Below are 24,997 nucleotides of genomic sequence, written 5' to 3'. Positions count from 1 at the left end.
AATTCCCATTTAAATACATTTTGCCACAGTTTAGCATTTTCGTTTTGTCCCACTATTGAATTAGGAAGCCACATTCCTACTTTTAGTAGGGCATCATGAGTTCCCTGTCCGGTCCCAGCTAATTTATAGCGTGTCACTTCATTATCAATGGTGTTAGATACCCCCAATAACGTTCCGGTTCCCCCCAATAAGGTGTCGTGTTAACACTCTCTCTTCTTTCGAACACACGTGGGAAAAACAGGAAATACAATACATTTTCGTAGTTATTGCTGATTGTGCCAAGGGTGTACATGTATCAATTATAGGTACCAGCTGGGTGTTTGTAATGTGTGTGTGGGGGGGGGGGGGGTCGCTTTACTAACGCCTCTCCCCTTCTCTGGGATGAGTCATTTGGTCCAGTTCTTTCCTTGACGGGTCGGATCACACTCTACTCTGAACCAAAAGCTCTTGACATCTCCTTCCATCGTACCTGGTTTCACTGCGCACAGCTCCACCCTGGACTTGATCCAGATTCTAGTTCCGTTACGAAACAGCCATTGGGTTGATTCTTTTCCAGGACTCCAGAATACTGCATCAGCGGTGAGGTTGGCCACCGCACACAGCCCGCCCCCCGGACACGTCACTCCATCCTGGGTCACGTTGACCCCCTTGACCCTCTCACTGCCGGTCAGATTCCATGACAGCGGGCCCTGCATTCGGGGGTACAGAAGGCGTCCGGTCGTTTGCTCCCAGGAGAGTTGGACGATGGCACCAAGGTCAAGGAAGAGGATGACCAAGCAGCCGACACCACCGTACCGGACTTCGATAACGGCCATGGCGTCTTGATCCGTTGCCGGCCCGTCCCACAAACAACTCCCACCACGTCATCCACACCGGCTGTAATGAACACAGTTAGTTCCTACAATTGAAAGGCACAGATTAGTTTTCACGTAAATAACACATTTTTATTCTCCTTCAAATAAGACGCTCACTGTAGCGTCGTCTCCTTGTGCAATTATCTCAGCAGCCCGGGGGGGCCCTGAGTTTTGTTTTACCCAAACCTTAGCTCCGGCCCTATCGGTTGAGCCAAAGCCCCCTGAGCCTCATCCAGATCTTATCACTGGTTTAGGAATTTCCTGAACTGTTGTCATATTGCACGGTTTTATTACCAACTGGGCGATTTTACTGCCCTTTCAGGTGCAAGGTCATTCCAGCCAGTATGTCCATTCCAATTATCCATTCTGCGATGGGTGTAACCACCACTTCATATTTCCGAATTGGCATGTGTCCAATTTTCAAAGGCAAAGTTACTGCCTTTCCATTTATAATTTGCCCCCCTATTCCTTGTAACGGGACTAGGGTGCCCTTCATTTTGTTGGGATTTCCTTGAATCAACGAGGCCTCCGCCCCTGTGTCAACCAGTGCCAAAACACATTGAACCGAATTATTCCAATAAATTTCTAGCTTTACATGGGGTCGAATATCACCGACACTCCATCGTTCTGACAATTTTGACTGGCTGGCAACAAAGGCTTGACCTTCATCCTATCCTAAGAGATCAAAGACTTGAGACCTCTTGCCTTTGTTTTTTCCTCTTCGAACGGCTGCAACATACCTTTCATCCTCACTGCTGCTTTCCAAACATTCCTCTCTGTTCCCCTCCACGGGAGGGGCAGAGGGCACAGCTGGTTTCATCATATCTTTAAGCAGTCCTGCCAATTCTGCAAGTTCAGAACGACCGGATCGTTCTTCAAAGCGCAAACAATTAACTTTAAGTCCTCTTTGTCTGCACCTGGCCATCAAAAACTCGTTTGATTGTCCATCAATCTCCGAATGAGGGACTCCCGCGTCTATTAACGCTCTCCACATAGCGCGTCTGTCCCCCTGATCCAGCCCAATTGCATCTGCACCTTCCTCGTACAGACGTCTGATCCATGAGTCAGTGGGCTCCCCACCACGCTGTTTATATTTGGTGGAAATTTGTGTGATTTCGTCCTGTGAATAATCTTCCTTAGTTACAGTTACTCGCGGTGCGGGTTGAGGAAACTCCTGTCTCCGCACAATGGGGTTTCCTTCAGCGTCCACTACGACAACCCCATTAGCATCCCGCTCGACATCCACAATAGGCAATACCACATTTTGCTCTTCACGCCTGCGTGCTATCGGTTTTATTTGCAAATGTGATAATTTTGGATAGAGGGACTGCCCGGTGGCAGGGGCTGTTACTTCAACGTCACCATCCCCCCATATATCTCCTTCCCAGCCCTCCGGCTCCCATTCGCCCGCAAGATCTCTCGTAAACGCCCGTATTTGTTGCGTTTCAACGCGGCGATCAGTTTTCCGCTGGTTAGCTCGTGCTTTCTTGGAAATATGCACAATTGTTTTTTCCAACACAGAATTTAATCTAGATATTTCCTTCTCTAGTTCTTCGATCTTATTGTTCTGCATTAGAATTTCTTGATCTTTACGCGCACCAGCGAGGAGAGCAGCGTCTAACGCCTTTTTCTTCTCCCGCCATGCTTCTGCACAAATCCACATCATCTTCCGCACACCCCCCAAAGGCGCTCTTTTACAGACCACCACCTGAGTCAGTAAATCCTTAACTGACGTCGGGCTGGCCCCCACTGGCATGTTAACCCACGGACCAGGGCGTCCCCCATTCCGCGTCAACAATTTCCCAATTTCTCTAAACTCATGACTGTCCCACCCCGGCACTCCCGAGACGCAGTCAACAAACCCCCCTTCGGGTCCTCTAAACTCACGACTGTCCCACCCCGGCACTCCCGAGACGCAGTCAGCACGACTGTCCCACCCCGGCACTCCCGAGACGCAGTCAGCACGACTGTCCCACCCCGGCACTCCCGAGACGCAGTCAGCAAACCCCCCTTCGGGTCCTCTAAACTCACGACTGTCCCACCCCGGCACTCCCGAGACGCAGTCAGCACGACTGTCCCACCCCGGCACTCCCGAGACGCAGTCAGCAAACCCCCCTTCGGGTCCTCTAAACTCACGACTGTCCCACCCCGGCACTCCCGAGACGCAGTCAGCAAAACCCCCCTCGGGTTCATCCAAAGTTTTACTCTTACTCAAACAACAAGCCATGTCCAAGTCGCAGTTTTCCCGAGATCCTGCCGACAACGCCAAAAATGTTTTGAAACAATTTCTGATACTGCTTATGATCAATTACAGCATCAATAAGAGTGACTAGTAGCGAGACTGATGCCCAATCGTCAGGCTACAATGGGTTAAGCTGTCTGTTATGTCCAATCAGACAAGCGTGAGCCCTTGAGTAGACACTGCTTACAATCAATTACAGTATCAAATAATATAATAGTCACAACTCAGATCAATTGCTATGACTTATTATTAACTTCAGGATCGCGGATCGTCGGCGACTTACATGGACAACAAACACTTCACTGCGTTAAACAAGCGGCACATTTTATTTAACCCACAGTATAAAGTGTACAAGCAAGCAAGCAAGCAACAATTGTATTTCAGCTCATAGATTACATGCAAGACATAAATCTCATTACCGTGTGCTGGAAGGACGGAGAGCCCCGGCGTCCTCAGTAATGCGAGCAAAAAATACGATGCTGGGCGTCCGCGCGTAAAACCCTCAGCCGACTCTACTTTCGTTTTGCCTTCGTCACATTCTTATAGCCAATATTTCATCCCAACCCCTCCCGTTCGAGTGCGCTTTGATGGTTCGCATGGCCCTTCGCACAACTTTGGCCTCTGCCAATCCTCACTCCCTTTTCGTTATCAACTGTACCTTTTCACATGAGTCAGACATTCCTGGTGCTTAGGCCCTGTACGAATTCTTTCCAATTATTCCCGTTCTCATAACACATAGATACAACCTGTGCAAATTCTCATAACACATAGATGTAGCCTGTGCAAATTCTCATAACACATAGATGTAGCCTGTGCAAATTCTCACAACATATAGACACAGCCTGCGCAAATTCTCATAACACATAAACACAGACATCTACTAACGCGTGCATATAGGTATAAAATGGTTATTATGCAGCATTTATGTGGTAAAACAACATTAATAAACCATATTTCACTTCACCCTGAATGCATTTTTTAAAGCGTCTGTTATGGTGCTTTTACTGCAGTGAATAATACACCACTCTGCATGTCACATATGCTGTGCCTTTGAGAACGTTTCTTGTAAAAACAACACGGCAGCCCAGCAGAAGAGGTTTTGCGTTTTTGCCGGGGCGCTGCGAGATGCTGCATTGCGGTTGTGGGTGGGGGTTTGTCTTCCAAAGCCAAATCCAAATCAAAAATTCACTGTTGGATACCAAGCAGGCTTTAGCCAACAGCTCAAGAGCCAAACAGTCACTCAGCAGTCCGTGTACTGCTTTTCATTATATAAAAATAAATAAATTAAAAAAAAAACAAGCATGCCTATACCTTTTTGGCCACAATATTAGATACAAAACACAAGCCCCATTCGCTCTATTCAATTCTGCAATACTAGAATTTTGTCACTGAAAAATGAAAATTTTAAACTTCAAAGTTACTGGAATTCCCCCAACACACCCACAAAAAGGACCAGGACAATCGTGAAATATTTCAATTTTTTTCTTAAAAAATTGTGGAATGGAATATTGTCTTTTAAAAAAACAAAAGAAAACATGAATTTGTGACGTTTTTTTCTCATAAAATGAAGGCTTGTTTAAAAACAATGCAATTTTGGAAAAAAAATACCGGGATACAAGTTTCATCTCAAATTTACATCAAATTTTCATAAAACATAAATCAACAAGGAAAACAAAACAAATTTTCGCCATAAAATTTCTCATTTATTCTCACATTAAGATATTTGCTGTAAAAAAAAAATCAGACTTTGAGATGTTTTAAACACTAATGTAATATTTACACAATTCTCTTGGGAAAATTACATGGTGCGCTAAACCCATTTTTTTTTTTTAATCTTCAGAAGACTACTTTTTAATCCTGTAATGTGTCGTGAAAATGTTACTTTCTCCAAGTATATAAAAATTGCTACTATTTTTTTTTTAGATATTACATTTTTTTACAAATCCTTTTTTCAGATACAACTTCGTACCGTTACATACCACTTTTATTCTATAATTTGCTTTATTATCCTTTGTACAATAGCAACAATTTAGACTATTCTTAAATACTGCAGCACACCTACGATATGTAAAACTATTACTGTACATGGAAGAGAGGCTGTGTGTTGCAGTGCACAGGAATTAACAGTGTATCAGTCTACATAGAATGACATCACTAATGCAAACAGTGCACCAATGCTAATCCTGCTCTTCCTCTATGATGACATCACAGACAAGCTTTGTGACAGACGATAAGAAGGTCAATACTGCTGTGTTGCTCGACCTCAACCACGGTGGGATTAAAAACACAAGTACACACATACACTGCAGGTATTTGCGGGTGAAATGGCTCACCAGATCGAGTAGGAAAAACAATGACGGTCCTGTTTTATTCCCACAATGAAGAATGAGAAAGAACTGTACATTTCCTTGCATGTTTTTGTACTCAACTACATGTGAGAGGTTCAAGTGTATACAAAGTATTTGGCTTGAGTAAACATGACACAGAAGTAAAGGCAGTCTTGCAGCACCTAGTTGATTATCACGCTAAACATTGTTACATTGTTGCATCATATTTTTTCGGAGGACTGAGCCAGATGAATGATAGATCACTTGTTACAATGGGATTTTTTTCCCTCAAATTAATTGGGCATTTTTTTCCCCTCCAAAAGAATACTTAAATTATGTAAAATCCCTCTGGAAAAAATGACTCATACTATTTTTTCCCCAAAAATAAATTGCAACTTGCATTTCATGTAAGATTCTGACTTTTTTGTGTTTAAAAAAAATCTTTACTCTTGTAATATATATTATAACTTTTTCCTGAAAAAAAAAATTTCTTTTTTTTCAACCTAAAATACGATATCTGAGAACCCTTTGTCTCATGACATGTTTTTCCCATTTAAAACTATCATAAAAATTAGCTTTTTTCCTCCAAAAATTCGACTTTCGGCCCACAAAATGACAACTTGAATCTCGCCTTACTATAAAAATAACACTGAACTCTGGTTTAAGATGCTGACTTTTTTTTCCTTGAAAAGAAACAATTTATTTTTGTAAAATTATGCTTTCTTTTCTATCAGAAACAACAATTTCTGAAAAAGACTGAAGCCAGAAATAAATACAGAATATATAATTCAGTCAACAAGATGACTGACCATGTTTTTGGTTTGGCCTTTTAAAATGGCCGCTGTTGGAAATAAGGCTGCGCAGCCCCGCCTTCGAGTGATTTGAGCAATCGTAACCTCCACGATGATTCAGTCCTTCTTGACCCTCGTGGCTTTCCATCTTCCCCCGTTCATCTTTGGTAGCCGCACGACCAGGATCGAGGCGTCACCAGCTCCCAAAAGCTATTCTGTACTCACCCAAAAAAAAAAAAAAAAAAATCTTTCTATTAACCGTATACACATATAATCCTGCTTTTGATTTTTATTAGCACGTTATATTTTAATCTCATTGTAGGGACAGCGCGCCGCTGGACGCCTCAACCATGAATTGGGGGCCGGACGTACTTAAAGGAGTTTAAGTACGCCATCTGCTCAGTAAATCCTCAGCTTCATCAAACATTGGAGGCTTTCCAAGGTTAAATACTGGACATGTCATTGTGTGCCGTAGACGCATCATCTACCAATAGAGGCTCTGAAAATATTGCTGCATTGATTATTCAACTAACAATGATCCATAATGTTCTACAAACAGTGGATAGGAGTTCAGGTCACTGAGCTGTGAAAGGATTACTTCTATAGGTAATGTAAACAGTTTTTGTGGGGAAAAAATGTTTTGTATTGTCAACACAGATGAATATAAATGAAAAGGAAAATCTGATCACATCCAATATTTCTAAAATGATGACTTTTGGTCTCTAAAAATGACCAGTTTATCCTCAGAAAATGTAGAAAAAAATGAAAATCAAATACTGTACGGTGCATGCGTGTTTTGGTGTGTGCGTGTTTCGTACCCCGGTGCGAGGACACCGTATTTGAGCATACCACTCCTGACAGTAGAGGCACACCTGGACGCCCTGACCCAGGAAGAGACACGCCCACATGATGATATTGAACACGGGGCTCTGACGTTTGTCGTTCATGGTGAAGTTAAAGACAACTGAAACGACGACAACAACACGTGATGATTAAGACTGATTCCGAGTTTTTGGAATACATTTTTGGGTTTACAAAAAAGGAATAAATAAATAATTCAAATGCATTTCATATATTATAAACGGATTTGCATTATCATGGGCGGCTCGGTCTCTGTCCGTCGCAAATAGCAGGGTGCACTGTGTAGTTTTAAGTTGTCATCATTCACCACTAGATGACAGATATTGCTTAACTGTGTCTTAATACTGCCCTGTACTACAAATACAGTTGGCTTATTATTTTTTTAGGCACATTTGGAATGACATGAAGGACAAACATTTAAACCTCAATAATATAAATTTTTGGAGTGAGCTGATTTCTGAATGATAGCTCTTTGCACAAGAAAAAAAAACTTTGTTATTGAAGCGAAGAGCTTTTAAATATGATTTGAGCATGAAATACTATATATTAAGATACCGCAATGCACATTGGTTAAAAAAAAAAATTGTGTTGTCGTCCTCTGTGGCTTCACAGTAGTGGCAATGAAAAGTTGTTACCTTCTCCATTCAGTTGCCGTTCTAAATAAGTCATAGTAAAAGTTTTATTAACAATAAATAATTAGTGAGCATTTTCTAATTATATTTTGTCTGCAACTCCAACGTTATCTCTATTGAATATTGATATTTAGTCATATCTAATAACAATAATTCCAAGTCTCATCACTAATAAACAATACAAATAATCTAACAATAATGATAATACATATTTTTATTGAGTGAAGATTTATTTAAAATTTGATTTGATTATTCATGTTTTCCTTTTATTGTGTTATTATCACTCTTGGCATTGTCATTTTTGTTGTTATTGATAATATATATTAATCAAATCTAATAATACTGACATTTGAACCATTTCTATCTAATAAATAAAAACAATCTTTCATATATATTTATATCTGTTTTATATACATACTGGGTGTTTTTTTTTTTAAACAAATGCCATTTAAAGCAATGTAACAAGTGAAATAAATAAAAGTAGTATAGAAAAAATGAAATAGTATCCTCAGTAAGGGGACTTCAAAGGTGCCTCTTATGATTCGCTCCAACTTCAAAGCCTCTCATACGGTGCTTAAAACAAACAAAACAATGCGGTACTCCGTCATTCCTAAAATGAATTTGTGGGTTACCTCCGAAGATGGCAAAGAGGCAAAACATGACGGGATAGAAAAATCCAAAGCCCATGGCCAAGGCGTACTCGTGCACCACGGCCGACACGATGAAGACGGACAACATGGCGGCTGTGCGGAACTTCCTTTTTGACAGCTGCGGGGATTGCAAACGGATAATTAGAGACATGACGTCAATATTTATGGATTTTGCTCATCATTCCCAGAGGGTGAAGACACAACTCCTTGTTTTTACGGTTCACAGCGGTTCATTTCAATTTCAATTTTACAAAATAATGAAATTTAGTTTAAAAATAATTCAACTTCAATTTTTATGTGTCTGAAAGAAAATCTACAAAAATACGTTAAGCAAAAACAGACTATATAATGTTTTTTCCCTCAAAATATGGTTTCATTGACATCAGATTATCATTTTTAATTGAGAAAAAAATACCATTTATAAGAAATGTTTTGTATTTAATAAACTACTGTTTAAATATTGCATTGCTTTTTTTCATCAAGTAGATTTTTAAATTTATAAATTACGATTTGCCCGTCCCAAAATCTGACTTTTGTAAAATAATTTTTATCCCCCAAAAATATTGCAATTTTATAAAATGTATTGTCAACAGTTTCTCAGAAAATACAATTTAAAATTGAAATATTTCAAGAATAATCTCTCTAAAAATACTACTTTAATCTCATCAAATAAAGTAAAAAAAAAAAAATTTAATCTCATAAAATTAGCACTTTCCCCCCAAAAATAAAATTTTGCAATTCTTTTCCCCCCAAAACAAAACTTAGTTACAAAATTTTAGTGTAGAAAAAAAAGGTTTTGGTAATTTTTTTGTAAATGTTTGAAAAATCACACTTTTTCCCCTCAAAATGCAACGTTAATCCCTTGAGTTGATCTCGAGTAGTCTGGTAGTATGCCTCTTACCCAGAGGAAGTCCGTGTAGCAGTAGTAATAGAGCCAGTCGTGCACCACCACGTTCCACGTGCGGTAGTAGTTGGCAAAAGACGTCGAGTTCCACCAGTCCTGTGGAACAAGACAATTAGAAATTCTATTCTCTTGGGTTTTAGATTCACGCTGACAACAGATGTACCACAACTGACAAAACAAGCTTCTTCAGTCCCTGGTAATTAAACTAAAAACCAATAAGAGCTTTGCTACCCCCACAAATGAACAAACACATTCATGCTCTTCAGAATAAAAACAAAGGAAGTGTTTGACATGTCACATGGCCAGCAATAGAAGCAATATATTTCTAGTTGCGTGCCAGCACACCCCCTGAAAAGCTAAAAAGGGTCGAAATCAATAGCGTTGTTTAGGACAAAAACAAATGATTGCCAAGAATGTTTCTTTCACCTTGTTCAACAATTAGACAGCAAATACAATTACTCCATTTTTTTTGCTTCCACAATCAACATCGTCGTAAATCAGGAGTGTTATTTCTCATTGCTAAAAAAAACAAAAAACGTTTATGCGCTGGTGATTTGAAATCGAGCCGAGGGACTCATTGATCTATTGGTATTGATCACAAAGTGGGGGGATGTGTTGGACTGCTTGCTCAATCAAACCAGTTATTCCCATTGGATCAATAGAACGTGATGAAAGCGGACATTAGGAGGTCACTGCTGTTTTTTTCAAACATTCATTTTATTTGGTGTTTTCTTTTTTTAAATGATTGTGTTACTGACCTTGTAGAACATTCTGTCAGCAAATCGGAGCAGCTCCCCAAAGAGGTTGAGCCAGCAGTGCAGGAAGGCAAAGAAGCACAACAGCAGCAGCATGATACCTGAAAAACGGTTAGCATGAAATAGATCTTGAACCTTCCAAGATTATGACTTTTTATGAGTTTAATAATTGTAAGATTTTGATGTTTCCCCTCAAATTATGTTTTTTTTTTCTTAAAAACATTACTTGAATCCCATAGATTTACCCCAAGAAAATGTACTTTATTTTAATTAAATTTTTCTTGAGATAAAAAAAAAATTCTACTTTAAAAAAAAATCGAGGAAACGATTGTGAATTTACATACAGGTAGACTGTTTGTTGAAAAAAATTGTAATCTTGCAAAATGTCCAGTTTTATTTAGTTTTCAGGGGGGAAAAAAGATAGAAGCCACCAGGCTATAAGCTGCAGTTTTTTATTTTGAATAAAAATTGTTTTTTACGATTTTGTACTGTGAATGCACATAAAGGGACATAAACAGATTTTTAAAACAGTTTATTTAGCGTATTTTCTGAACTATGGAGCACCCCTACCTGTGAAACAAAAATCCACAGAAAAGCGGCATCGTTGTATTAGCCACATGGTTCAAAATCTAGGAAAAAAGTAGCGACTTATAGTCCGGAAAATACGGTATTTATTTTCTTGAAAAAAAATGTGAACGACTGGTTCGCACAATGGCTAACGTGGGTTTTCTCCGGGTACTCCGATTTCCTCCCACATTAAAAAAAACAAAACATGCATGGTAGGTTGAATGGACACTCTATTGTCCCTAGGTATGAGTGTGAGCATGGATTCTTGTTTGTCTTTGTGTGCCATGCGATTGGTTGCCAACCAGTCCAGGGTGTGCCCCGCCTACTGCCCGACGACAGCTGGGATCGACTCGAACCCAGAACCTATTTAGTCTTTCCAATGATGTAATGCTCTCAACTCTCATGAAGAGAAACCCTAACACTCCTTTCAGTGATGTTGACCTGATCTACTCGCATAATAGCGCGGTTAAACATTCACTGATTCTCACTGATAAGAGATAACGGAGAGGTTGTGACTGTTTGGCTTCTGAAGGAATGTGAACATTGGTGTGTGTCCACAGTGCCAAAAATAAGTAGAAACCTGGTAGTATGGAGTGGAACACGGCGAGGACCATGGCTCGCTTGCTAAACGGCTGTTCGCTCTCCGACGTGAAGACGGGCACACACAGGCGCACCAAAATGAAGTAGCCATAAAATAGGCAGCCCAATATCTGCGGATAGCAAGACGCCAAATATGGAAGCAATCAGACTTCTAAGGGGATGGGAAACGGCATGCTGGGTAATGAACGCAGCTCACCATGGTCCCAGTGACGGCGACATACTTCCATCTGACGTGCGTGTTCCTGGAAGAAAATACATGTTAGTATTGACATGAGAAGCGACCCATGCATACCCATTTGTTCTTCTGTAACAATCCTGTTCCTCAAGGTTTGCTGTCCTCTTTTCCGCCTCTCCCTGCCGCAACAGATTAAATTCAAATGATAATATTCAGCTTGGTCTGCAGAAACTAGATTTATTTGATCAATTGAATCAGGTGTGTTGCTGTAGGGAGAGATGGAAAATAGGCAGTAGACCGGCCCTTGAGGAACAGGATTGAAGTCCCAAACGTGTCAACATCCACTTCATGAGCTGAGCACAATTTTGGGGACAAAACATAAATAAGCAAGGTGTTACGCAAATAATGGGACGATTTAAAAAAAAAAATTAAACAAGCAGGGGGAGGTGGGTAAATAAAGACTAAATTCTAAATTAATTTACAGATGACAAATTGCGAAGATGCAGGAGCTCAACTATGCCAATTTGGTACTAATTGGTGGCATTGTGGTGCCAAAAAAGCAATTTTATGTAAATTGAGCTTCATTTATTCGTTAGTTGTCATCTTGTGACATGAATATGTAATCATGAAGCGAGGCAATCAATTACTTGAATGAGAAATAACTCAACTATTCCCTATGAATAAAACAAAAACTAAACAAGACATTCAGACAGTTGTCAGACAATTTGTATGGGGTTTGTTAGCTTTGGAAGAAGCGGCTTGAACTAGTTAACCACTACATGAAGGTTTCTGACTAAAATCAGTCAAAGGAGTCGAGGAATGCCCTACAAGGGGAAAGGGCCCTGCTGCCAACAGCACAACTGTGATTAATCTCAGCCCCCCCCCCCCCCCCCCCAGCCTCCACTTTCCAAGATGGTGCCAAAGCACTACTTTTATATCAGACATGCTTTGCTGCCATCTTTTGGCATCTTCTGGCATTACAGAACGAGTATAAAACGAGCAAATAGTTGAGTACCAAATCCCAAAATAGGCAGGAATATTGTATTGGCGTTTTTATAAAACAGGTTGACCTGTTCACTAGTGGTTGAAACACCTGCCTCACAGGCAGGAGATGTGGGTTCCAATCTGTGTGTCCATATGGAGTTTGTATGTTCTCTCCATGTTTGTGTCGGTTTTCTCCGGCTCTTCAGTCATCCATATCCAGTCCTCCCAAAAATACATTTCATGGGAATTCGGACTTCAGGTTTGTATACATTAGAACATATAAGAGAGAAGACAGCCGCCTTACCTGGGATACGATTCCTTGTAGATGAGAGTAGGACAGAAAAGGAAGTAGAGGTAACTGGAACATGTCGGGAATCGAAGTTTCTCCCCTGAAACGCATATAATGCATCAAACTCTCAAGGCTGCTATTGATGCTGTTTGAAAAAAAAAAAAGTTTCCAGATTTTTGTGAATTCTTAAGATTCGGGGTTACCATCATGTGGAATTTTCGCCCTTTTTGGCTGCGTTTACTGTTGAAGACACTAGTACCAAAATTGTCAGTATTTGCTGTGAAATTAGCCACTGAATTGCTTTAATGTCTGTTGTGAACCAAATTGCTATGCTTCTGTCAACTTTTTATCTTCTGCACCTGGGCATATATATGAGACATTGTTTGTTCATGGAAACGGCATCAAATATTAACGTGGATTATGTTAAAACATACGGTAGTATCATTCATGTTTTATGATTGTATGATGCGCTTGCGTTGCACATGAGTTTTTATTGTTCTTATTTATATCAGGGGATGTTGCCAATTGTCATCCGTGAACTTGTAAAGCTCTTTGAGACTCTTGTGCTTAAGGGCCATACGTACACAAAAACTCAACTTGACTTGAAAGTTTTGCTTTGCCAACCACAGGGTGGGCTCATAAAACTAAAATAAAGTAAAACTGCTCACCAGTTTGAATGAGTCACAGTATGAGAAATGCCGTGTAAAACATATGATAGCATTGGTGAATTTATTTTCATTTCATTCATTTCTCATCGTATATGCAGCAAAAAGCCAAACACACATGATGAACTACACGTTTCGTTTAACTTTTGAATTGCACCATTATTGTGGAGTTTGCATCTTTGGGACTTCCGCTGGATTATTAACTACGGCATGGGTACGGTAATTGTATCGTGCCGTTGTTTTTAACGTTACCTTGTTTTGGTGCCTTCTTCATAATGGCGGGGGCCGATTCCCTAATGAACGAGTAGCATTTCATCAGGAATCGAATCTGGAAACATTTTTTAAAAGTTACACTGTTGAATTTCTCAATTTTCTCTAGCATAATGGACATCCAAATGTAACAGATATGTCATCTTACAGAATGTTCACACTTTACAGAGTGCATTTTATCGCCAATCTCCCTGACCTTGATGACTCTTAACATCCTGTGTATCGGTGCAAAAGAAGTGCAACTAAAACGTCCCAGTGCATCATTACAAGTGTTGCACATACTGCCAACATTATCTAACCATTTTGGATTACCTCTTGAGTCAGGCTGACTTGCCAACAATGTCATTTGGTCATAAACAACGGTGTGATAAAATGACCTACTACAACCGTTATCTCTGAAGTCATCTAATCACTCTTAGCGAAACAATATTTGCATACCGACCTGCTCGAGTACAACGATGAAACGAGAAGCCGGTGGCAGCTGGTGCCGCACCACCACGTAGACCGGCAGCAGTCCCAGAACGGAGGTCTGCAGGGCAGCCAGGACCAAAGCTGTGCCTAGAGACAGCCCCAGCTTGGAGGCGCAGCGGTGGTACAAAGATCCCCAAAAGAGAAGCACGTAGTAGGGAACAAGCAGGGAGTAGATAAACATGAGTGCCCACACCCAGGCAACCGTTCCCAGTTTGCCAAAGGCGTAGAAGAGCAGATCAAACTCCAGGACCAACCTGCACAAGGAGCAGTTTTGCATACTTAATTTGAGGACCAACATTCTAATTTTGAGGGGCAATTTTTTGCATATTAATCCCATTAATATAAAGGAAGGGTTTTATTAAACAATAAAACAAATATGACACTATAATCAATGAACAATTCCCTTTCTTATATAATCAATTTTTAATTTTTACATTCACATTTGGAATAGCAAACCATATTTTCTTGTCTAAAGCTTTCAGTGGGGCAACATCAATTTCAGTTCAAACTTTTGTTGTATGTCATGAGAGCATTTATTGTGGAGATCTCAAAAGTTAAAGTCAATGTGTCGATGGTTTCTAATTTATGGGTGACTGCGCAATGTGTTTAGCATAACTTAAGTAATCCCCCCACCCCCTATCGTTATCTACTCCGATATGAAAAGAGCCCTTTAAGACACCAATAAGAGTAAGAACATAATCCATCAAGGTCATCTCCCATCTTTTTTTTCCCCAGCAATTTTCCCACATCACAATCAATACTATCAAAGTGAGTACATCGAACAAGAGCTAAACATTGAATCCACAAACAGAATCTCAAATGCGGATGGTACTCAGATGGATTGATATGGCGCTTTTGGGCCATATTTGTTCTTTGCACTGACCTGCCCTGGTCGATGTAGTCCACAGCCAGCGTGCTCACGCAGAAGATGAGCAGCACTGCGACAAACATGTGGTAGATGGTCCTGATGTGGCTGATCTCAAACAACTCGCTGGTGATGAGGGTGGTAAGCAGAATACTTATTATATTTTTGTCAGTTGGGCGGCACGAAGATACTGAATTGGAAAAAAAAAACTATTGCTGGAATAAATGAAGAGTAGTTTTTTCGTTCATCTTCGCAATCATTTAGAAAGATTCTGAATTAATTCAGCAAAATCATGCTTACTCTAGCAGTGACGCTCGGTCCATAAAAACTTTGCCGTCGTCCATCCTGTGAGATCTGAAATAAAAAGACACTCACGTGTTTCAAACACTTAAGAGATATCTCAGCTTAGCTAGACATGTGTTTCACGATATTTATTAAGCCCAGTTATATATTTTAGAATAAACTCTTACAACACACCACGAACCAAAAATGTCACCAATAATTATATCAAGTGAACCAGTGCATATTTTCTGCTCTGCGTTAATTTTTTTCACCAATTCACAACGATTACCTGGATGAAGCAACTTTAGCCGTGTTCCCCTTGACTGCCGCGTGAACAGGCTCGCTCAGCGCCTTGTCGAGGATGTCACTCAGCTGATCCTGAACTTGCTGCAGGATCTTCACCTTCACCCTCTGCAGGGTACACGTTCGTATTTTAAAATACAAGCTGTGTATAATATCACACGTTGACCGATGTTCTGAGTTTACCTGCGCATGTTTGTTCCACTGTTCCACATCCTCCATCTTTGCACCTTCAACAGCTGTAGAAGAGCATGCTTGCTTATCATTAGCCAGAAAACAAAATAATCATGAAGTTATTGCATTGAGATTATTTTCTATATATTCTCTATTCCAATTAAATAGTTGTGGAAAAATACTTATTAATCGAAAACAAAATCATTTAAAACTGAAAGGCCAAAATAATTTCAATGCCAATGAGCTTACTTGCTAAATGCTAACAAAATTCCATCCATCCATTTTCTAAACTGGGAAAAATAGTTTACAAACTACGACTACATTATTATCTCCTTTCTCTTCGAATATTTCATTTATCATGTGGTATCTTACCAGGATTGGATATCTCATCCTGCGTATGGGCTGAGACGCTCCTGTGCCTCACGCCATTCGTGTTGGTTGGCTGTGCGGTTGCCATGACGATCTTCACCGGTGGATTCTGCTCATGTAGAAGCAGAAACTTTTCAGTAACCACAGTTTACACTTCATGTAGAATTATGTACTATTGTCAGGACCATCACTCAGTGTCCTAACATGAAAAGGTCAAGGGTCGTTAAACTGAGTTCACCTGCGGTGCTTTTTGCAACGATAAGGACTGTTGTTATCAGTAGTTACTCATCTAAATAATAGTAAACACGAACAAAAGCGGAAACGTCCGAACTCAACTTCAGATTGCAGTTCACGTTGTATTCGCAACTGAGTCTCGCTGATGACAATAGTTATTTTCTTCGTCTTAAAGAGGACATTTTGTAAAGTAAGCCAAAATGAATTGAACAATTGCTTAATTAAAATGAATTTATTTGCTTCTGTACATTTCTTAATTCGTTTAGCTCATAGTATAGTTGTTTAGCTGATTTATTTCCCAGTTGCCATGGTAACAAATGCCAAACTCTGCACATTGTACATGAGACAACCCCAGCGCGCTTTCAGAGTTATTTGATTTGAAACTCTCAAAGGTATTCATTGAACATTATTCATTATTAGGTTTTACACTGCCTCAAACATCCCAAAATAGGATACGTTGTAAACGATAGCCACAGTAATAAAAATACTGTTATTCATCGTTTCAATTTCCTTTAGAGCTGCTGCCATTTAACTTTTGTGGGTTCGTTCAATTCATTGAAGTTGGTTAGGTCAAGTTTGCGCAACTGGAGGAAAGCAAGCTAAATCAAAATAGAGGAATCATGTCATCCACACCACGTTTCCTGTACGGGGTCGCTGGGAATGCTGGAGCCTATCCCAGCTGACCCCAATAATAAAATCATAAATTCACATAAAATGCTCTGATAGTGTAGTTGGACAAACCGTTTTTTAGTTTTGTATTTTGGACACAGCTCCCAAAAAATACATGTGGAGTAGCGACAATACTGTGCCAGAAGTTTCTTGTGCAGGCAAAGGAAGATTAAATCATGCAGCGCAAACATCGGATTAGAATTGAATAGCTGTCAGTATACACAATCAGCCGTCCTCAGCTAAACTAAACTTCTCATCTTCAGTGGAAATAGCCTCTCCAAAAATCTTTCGAATGAGCTTCATGGCATTTTATCGCGCTATACACAAAATCGATGGCAATCTCCCGTTTCAGAAAATGCTTTTAAAGTGATGATAGCAGCAGCAAACTCATCATTTATTACACTACTGATGTCAGTTTTGCTGCCTCCATCAATGTATCATCATTTCTATATAACGTGGATATACTCACAGCGGTCTAATCCCGGGAGGTCCTCAGGGTCCGAGACACCTTTTCACCCGCCGCCTCCTGCAGAGAGCTTTGCCGGAGTGTATCACACAGCAATGTATTAAAAGTGCATTTCTCAGCTACTAGTTTGCACTTTGCCCTTTTGGCTCCTGGCCTGAGCGCCGCGCACGGACACACACCCCTCGGTCGCCATGTTCTTCCCCCATAGGTGCTGGTTGCGTGAGGTCATTGAGCAGAGGCCTGAAGGAGTCCCAGTTTGGGGCACCAACAACAACATAGTCGTTGTTACATAATAGATTGGACCGGAAAGATGAGGTTCTTCTGCCGTTGTCAATCAAATTAAAATATTTTGCGCATGATAAAGTTCGAATGCATTTATTTGGATAGCTAATTGTATTATTTTTCATTTTAAATAAAAAAAACCATAAAGAACCATTTTCATAGATTAGATTTTATATTGCAAGAACACACATACTTTTTAATTATTTATTATCTTAACCATTGAGGATTTTAATGAGTGCCATAGAGTATAAATGTGGACAGTTTACCGTTATCTAATTAACACAACTGACTGATGGGTGAAAGCTCATCAGCAGCTAATTACAGCCACCTTGCAGCCTGAATTTATTAGCTTGTTCTACTTATTGATTTGTTTTGTTGCAACCGTGTGTCTCATGGCTTGCAAACAGAACACAATCACACGGTAGACACCCTCAGTCTATTTTTTTTTTTATTGAAAGGAGATTGAATTGGGGGACAAGTGTGTTTGTCAGCTTCTGCTACAAAGGGAAAGCACCGCATGCACAACATCACACGGCAGAAAGAAATGCAACGATACAACATGATACAAACATACAATTTGTCACCATTTTTTGGGGGACTTTCCAACATTCATGTCATTCTTCTAATTCTGCATATTTAACGTGATGGTACAACATCTTGGCGACTTTGACGCAGTATTTTCATCGAGATAAACAGAGCAAGAAGTCTGAAAACAAATCAATATCATTTTGCACACCAAACGCTTTACAATCACAGTGAAAGTTTAGGACGTAGCTGTTTTGCTATTTTTTTTTTCTTGTTCGTGATTGAGAGGTTATTCCCATTCAACACATGCTTTCAATTGGTTGTGTCAACACATTGCAATTGATTGAGCAAAGTTTGCTTGAGTTCACACTGGGGCACGGCAAACTAAACCAATTAAAAATAAAACAAATAAAATGAAGGGCAAAGTAGTTGAATAAATAACTATCCACCCATCCAGCTTCATCACTATATTGCTTTTCCTCTCGAGAGCCATGGCTGTGCTGGAACCTCTCCCAGCTGACAGGCAGGGTACACCCTAAACCAGTGGCCAGCCAATCTCAGGAGACGTATAGACAAACAATTTACAACTAAGGACAGTTTCAATGAACCTCACAAGCATGTCTTTGGAATGTGGGAGGAAACTGCAAGGCCGAAGCCTGTATTGAAACCCACAACCGCCGGATTGTGAGGCAATTATGCTAACTGCTACTATGTTAACGTGCTGGCAAAATTAAAAAAAAAAAAAAAAGTAATAATCAAATAAATAAAATGAAATTCCAATACTTAAAAAAAAAAGTAGATTAACAAATAGTTGTATTGTAAGTAAATTAAACTAAAAACATATGTTAAAATTAACTAAATAACTCAGTTGCTGAAAATAAATAAAGAAATAAAATGGATCAAATTCATTAAAAAATAAAATTAAAAATTAAATTGCAGAAATAGAAATAAAATGAGTTATAAAACTTACATTTAAAATCACTTGAAAATGAAATTGAGTAAAATTCAATACATTCGACAAAACAAAATAAAGAAAGAAAAAAAAAGATGCAGCATTTGTAACACAGTGTAAAGGCTCACACAGTGTGGAAATGAATAAAAAACAAATAATAATAATAGTAATAATAATAATAATAATAAAGTGCTTCATTTTCTCTCTCACTATTCTTGTTGAAAAACTCAAAATCTAAAGCCGGCTTGCTCAGGATTCAAGAGCTCACCTCCGTTTGTCTCCACACAAACACACACCTCGCATCCCGACTTGTTCATCGGGACAGCAAACGAGAGCGTGTGACGGACGAAAAGAATCAATCAACTAATCAATCCCACGTAACGTGACTCATCCAGGGTGCGCTAAACTTGCATTTGAGGTCCAAAGTCAAGAGACAGTTGGATGAGGTCAGAAAGTAGGTACGAGTGTGTGTGCCCAACCCCAGTGTCATCATGAGCCCAACTAATCGGTACTACAACTGAGGAGCATAATAATCATGAAAAATGTATTTTTTGTCAGGATATCTTTTAGCGTTCTGCAAAACAGTAAAGTGAAGCCAATGACAACAAATGTCACACATTCAGCAGCGGCATATAAATAAAAAGTAGCAAAATAAACAACAATAATACTCTTTCCTTAAAGTGGAAGTAATACCATTCTAAAAAAAATAATTGGCTCGCATATTTATTTCCGTTCTTTTGCATCATGGCATCATCTTTAAACCCTGACTAAACCAATCAACATTATAACTGATCCACTGAGAACCAGAGTGGGCTGACTCAATTTGCGACATTTTTCAATGAGAGTTGCGCAGATGAACCAGGAAGTGCTGAGCGCATTAATGAACTGCCCCCTTGTGGTCAAAATTGGATCTTCATTTCGACAAGAATTGATCAAAACCACATCAATTTATCTTGATTCTTTTCGGCACTTAAAGATGACAAAATTGGCGTTTGCCCACAATTGATGATAATCTGTATATTTGAAGTCTCAGGAAGTTAAAGCTATCTTAAATTGTTCACTTATTTCATTTTAAGAAATGATGTTTTCGATTATTTTGTTACAGCTTCAGCTGCTGTTGTGAAAGCGCTAAATAAATAAAGATAAATTGTAAAGACAAAGGGGGGTAGGAAGTACATCACCCCAAACAGCAGATGGCGCTGTGGTGAAAAAAGTGGCATTTTAAGAGTGGTGATGTAGTTTTGTTTTTTTTTAAAGTGCTTCTTGTAACTTTTTACTTTCTATTCCTGCCAGCTCTCTCTGTGCTTTCTTTGATGTTATAATGTTACAAAGCCTGGATGAGAAAAAAAATGTTTTTTCAACCCTCGCCACTGCGCTTGTATGGTCACTCCGTAAACAGATAACGTATTCTCAGATTATAAATCAAAATATATATCATGAAGATGAGGAAAAACATTTGGGAAAATGTATTTTACAAAAATCAAGACCAAGAACAAGAGAGCTCGAACTCGCACCCAAATCCCCGTTCCTTAATTTTAGGTGCGTTCGGAAATACACTTCAGGCCGTACGGAAGGAAAGAGTTCAAGAATTCTGTGTCGCCATGGGGCCAAAGGTGCAATCCTGATCGGTTGTTGCAGCTTTTCAGGCTGCAAATCTGTGTAGTGGGTAAAGGAAGCCGCATGCTAAACTAGAAAGACAATGCGCAGAAAGTTTGCATGATTAAGTAACGGGGATTTTGGGTGTCCAAGCTCGAATTTTTAACACATACATGTCACACTGTGAAAAAAGTGTGATTTATACTCCCGAAAATTTGCTAAACATACAAAAAAAATATGTGATTTAGAATTGTCATGCAAAGCATCAACATTTAATTTTTACAGAAAAAGTCGTAATTTACTGGCCGTTTTTGGGAAAAGAAAAGTTCATTTGAGAACATTGTGATTGACACTTTTGGCGGAGGTGTGTTTATTGAACCTGGCAGCATTTCAAAATCCGCATTTGGGAATAAGCCTGATCCTCTTTGATATCATATATATGTATATATTCTTTGATCCTGCTGACAAGGACCAATAAACACAAATGCACGCACACACACACACACGCACACGCACGCACACTGCCGGGAGTACGCTCTAAAACATGCATTCATCCAAGGCTAAAAATAGACCTAACAGATGCATAATTCACTCCTGTCTGAGTCACCAGAATGACAAGGCCCAGCAGTGAAAAGGAAACTACTATGTTCTCATATATTTCTATCCTTTTGTATATATTTAAAAATATTTTTGACTCTGTATTTTTATTTTCCAGCACAGGTTTAGCATCTGGGATTAGGTGGGGTGAGTGGGGGATGGGCTTTGGGGAGGTAGAGTACATATTAACGCTGCTGAAAATAAAAAGATGTGTATCATAAAAAATAAAAAAATCAATACAGCAGCCTCATGTAGTGGCGTGAGGCCTCCATTGTTGAGTGACATTTGGAGTTTAAAACAAAATAAACATGAAAAAAGGGCAACAAACGAAGAAGCCTGAGCCAAACCATGATGCTTAGCTACCCGCAACGCAACATTGTGGAGCAACCCTACGTGAGAGTAGTTAAAACATCATCGTTAGTTCAGTTCAAGGAATTTTCAACACTCTGCAAAACTCCACACTTTAATTCAACTGCAAGACTGTTTATATGCATCAGTAATTGCTGATGTTTTGGTTAGCAACAGAGTTTCAAAAACAGGCTTGATAGTTGACTTTTTAATGCCTTTGTGGGGAGCCATAAATATTTGAGGGAGTCTCTTACTTCAACTGATTGGGGAACTGCTTCTATTATAGTAGGGGGCACTATTTGAGGAAATATGGTTATGATAAAATGTAAAAATAAGAACAGTAATCGGCAATTATGACAAACAGCGCCCGCTAGTGGTCACCACTAGCACTGCATATTTCCATCCAGTTTCAGCCATGTGATACGCAGTACTTTGACATTACAAAATAGGAAGAGAAAGATGGAGGTGTGTCACAGCAGGTGAGGACGAAGCTACAAAGATGGCTGGTCAGCTGCATACAGATTTAGAGAGAGAGAGAGAGAGAGAGAGGGAAGGGAAAAGGGAAAAGAGCATCAGTGAGTGACATCGGAGTGAAGCAAAAGGCAGATGGCAGAGAAGGGGAGACGCTACCAAGTGAGCTCACTTCGCCAGAGGGAACGTGTCAACCGTCATTTGCATTTGCCAGGAAAATGGCGAGGTGTGTTTGGGACGTGCACGGAGCGCTCCGGGGGTGGGGGGGGGGGCACATGTGGCCTCCGCACAGTGTCAAATGCAGCAGACCAATTTAGGCTAACATCTCAAGCTCTGCTCCAAGCTCACGTTTCGTATTTAATTGGTGTATGCGCCTTCAAAGCGTAAAAAGAATCAAAGTCAAGAAATTCAAAGTGTTCTAATAAATCTGGATGATCATCAAATTTGTCAATTTGTCATTGAATTATAGTGAAGCAGCACACATTGGCATTTGCAAACAATATTTTAGTTCTGGTCATTTAAAAAAAAAAAAACAAATCTGGTTCCAGATCAAGTTGTGTTCACTCAAATTCTGAATCCACTTCTAAACCTGGATTACAGTCAACAGTTAATTTTCCGCGTGCGATGTTGCTGAAATTCATACTCAGGTTTTAAGTGATAAATATCAAATCATGATTTTGTTCACACTTAATCAATGGATCCAGTTCTGGATGATCAATTTGTTCTTGGGTTAAGATGACGTCATGAAGTCAATATGTCCATTTAAAATAAAAAAATGTGGTTCTGAACAGGTTTTTAAAAATGGTTAACCAAATTTCTGATAATCCAAATGTTTAATGTTTGGTCATACTAAAACTAAACACATTTGAATCTGTATATAAGTCCCGTGAAGAAAAATATGGTTTTGATACGCATATTATAAAACGGTGGATCTTTATCTGGATAGTAGCCAAACACAAATAAATAAAATAAATAAACAATGGCAATGAAATCTGTAGTCATGTTTTTGAGCTATATCCAAGTAAGAAAGAAATCAGATTTTCCTTTTTTTTTTGTGCAAACTGACCCATTTGATTAGACCAAAACATTAATGCAATATAGAATTTAGATATGGATTATTAATATTAATATTATTACTTTGTTGCCAAACTGAACCAAATTCCTGATTTGGACGTTAATCAAACGCTAACAATGTTTCATGTTTCACCAAATCCTCACGTTGGTTTCAACAGCAACAACAACAAAAAGGTCTGATCATAATCGGATAAAACATGTGTCGTTTACATTGAACCTAATTTTGGATTTGGATCTGGATGGCTACGTAAACTCACTCACTGCATCCTTTAAAAAGCGTACGTTTCAAATTATGTCCACAAAAAACGACAACTTGGATCCAGAGTGATGAACTGAATCAAATTCAGGATTTGAATGATAATAATAAAGTTCATCAATGTTTCATTTGGTTACACCGACACTAAAAATCAGGCTTAATCCAAATCGGTTTTTGAGTTATGTGTAAAAATGTATTTGGATTTCAGATCCAAATACAGATGAAACAACTTGTCCTTGTGTAAGAGTGAAGCAACACACTCAATGTCACCGACATAAAACATAACCTCCTCTGCCGGCAAACATTTGTAGTTATTTGTATGCTTGTAAGCATATGCTGCAAAGGAAACCGCATGAAGAACACAACATACGACACAAACAGCGTTACTTCATGCACTCAAGGGAATGGATGTGCTAATGGATTCTGGAGGGCAAAGTTGATTGACGATGACTCAGGTCAAAGCCAAAAAAATGGGAAAGACGTTATTGAGGACAGCTGAAGATTTCTTACCTGCTAGCTTTTCTATTAGCTTGCGGTGGCCTCCGGAGTGCAAGGTGCCCAGTTTGCTCAGGTCCTGATTGTCACAGACGGCGCCGGTGGACACGCTGTTGTCGTTCATACACATGCTGGACAAACACAACCATCATCATCATTATATGGTGGAACTGAGAGTGACCCAGTGAGGGAAACAGAACAGTGATGGTAAAACACAAATAGTGCATGCCGGGAAACTCGATTTATCTATCCATTCATCCATCCATACGTACGGTATGTGTGAGCTGGTTAATTAGCTAATCGAGCTAATTGTTTTGGAGTGGTTAGCTAATGGAAGTGTTAATCTAGTTTATAGCCGTTTCTCATTATCAAGAACGCAGAGTTTGTTCGTGCGAACTCTTGGTAAGAACGGTCTCAAAGCACGTACTCCCTAAAAACGTCTTAGTATTTAGAGAACTTAAGGATGTGATTCCGTAGTTCCTCATGGTTGTCACGTGTTTAGATTTATATATATATAAAAAAAAAAAACTTACAACCCTGAGTCCTGTCCTCTACTTTTGAATAAGCCATTTTGGGATAGGAGGACAAAAATGCAACTTGGGAAACTTTCCCAGCCAAAACTTCACAAGTCACTGATCAATGCATCCTGAGAACCGGTATTTTGAGCGTTCTTGATTTATGCGTATTTTCAATTGGAAAAGGGGTTGCCGGGAAAGATGACGTTTCATGAGATCACAAGGACGTAAGAACAGATGGAAATTCAAATTGAGAAACTGCGAATCTTTTGTTTAACATCATCTTGTTCTCGTTAATTCAAGTTTGACTCGCCTTGGTTAGTCTATCTTATTGTAACTTATAGTCTAGCTTGGTGCAACAGTGGCAATGATGCTCTTTGTGGACTACAGCTCGGCATTCAACACGATCATCCCAGACATCCTCGTCGCCAAACTGGACACTCTCGGCCTCCCTGCCCTCACACGCATCTGGATTAAGGACTTTCTGACC

The 24,997-nt window shown here is 39.5% G+C and overlaps 2 protein-coding genes across 6 annotated transcripts in view; both read right to left on the bottom strand.

The window, feature by feature from the left end:
• Window positions 1-5,450: 5,450 nt before the first annotated feature.
• soat2 (sterol O-acyltransferase 2) lies at window positions 5,451-24,066 on the bottom strand. 2 transcript variants are annotated; one of them, XM_088309651.1, is made up of 17 exons: window positions 24,008-24,066; window positions 17,400-17,466; window positions 16,031-16,136; window positions 15,671-15,738; window positions 15,474-15,595; window positions 15,203-15,256; window positions 14,921-15,028; window positions 14,009-14,291; window positions 13,549-13,624; window positions 12,647-12,731; window positions 11,380-11,425; window positions 11,164-11,293; window positions 10,020-10,117; window positions 9,259-9,357; window positions 8,340-8,475; window positions 7,033-7,178; window positions 5,451-6,429 (listed from the first exon to the last, which is right to left on the bottom strand). In XM_088309651.1, exons 3-17 carry the CDS (start codon window positions 16,113-16,115, stop codon window positions 6,373-6,375), a joined length of 1,593 nt encoding a protein of 530 aa, XP_088165777.1. In that variant the 5' UTR covers window positions 16,116-16,136; window positions 17,400-17,466; window positions 24,008-24,066; the 3' UTR covers window positions 5,451-6,372. The 2 variants fall into 2 exon arrangements, with proteins under 2 accessions (XP_088165777.1, XP_088165778.1); XM_088309652.1 differs by having other exon boundaries at window positions 15,671-15,723.
• The window catches only part of kif5ab (kinesin family member 5A, b), an 83,311-nt gene continuing 74,371 nt past the window's right edge, over window positions 16,058-24,997 (bottom strand). For 2 of the 4 annotated variants that reach the window (XM_088309642.1, XM_088309643.1), the window contains exons 28-29: window positions 24,008-24,123; window positions 17,494-17,636 (exon numbers count right to left, since the gene is read on the bottom strand). In XM_088309642.1, the coding sequence (XP_088165768.1) occupies window positions 17,512-17,636; window positions 24,008-24,123 (241 nt within the window). In that variant the 3' untranslated portion in view covers window positions 17,494-17,511. Of the gene's footprint in view, window positions 16,137-17,399; window positions 17,467-17,493; window positions 17,637-21,998; window positions 22,208-24,007; window positions 24,124-24,997 lie in introns of those variants that run through there. The other 2 variants (XM_088309644.1, XM_088309645.1) reach the window with 2 other exon arrangements.

The sequence above is a fragment of the Idiotropiscis lumnitzeri genome, chromosome 11, assembly GCF_059441095.1.
Source record: "Idiotropiscis lumnitzeri isolate Australia: NSW breed Sydney's pygmy pipehorse chromosome 11, RoL_Ilum_1.0, whole genome shotgun sequence".
NCBI classification, from domain to species: domain Eukaryota; kingdom Metazoa; phylum Chordata; class Actinopteri; order Syngnathiformes; family Syngnathidae; genus Idiotropiscis; species Idiotropiscis lumnitzeri.
This window is presented reverse-complemented; position numbering and strand designations above follow the sequence as displayed.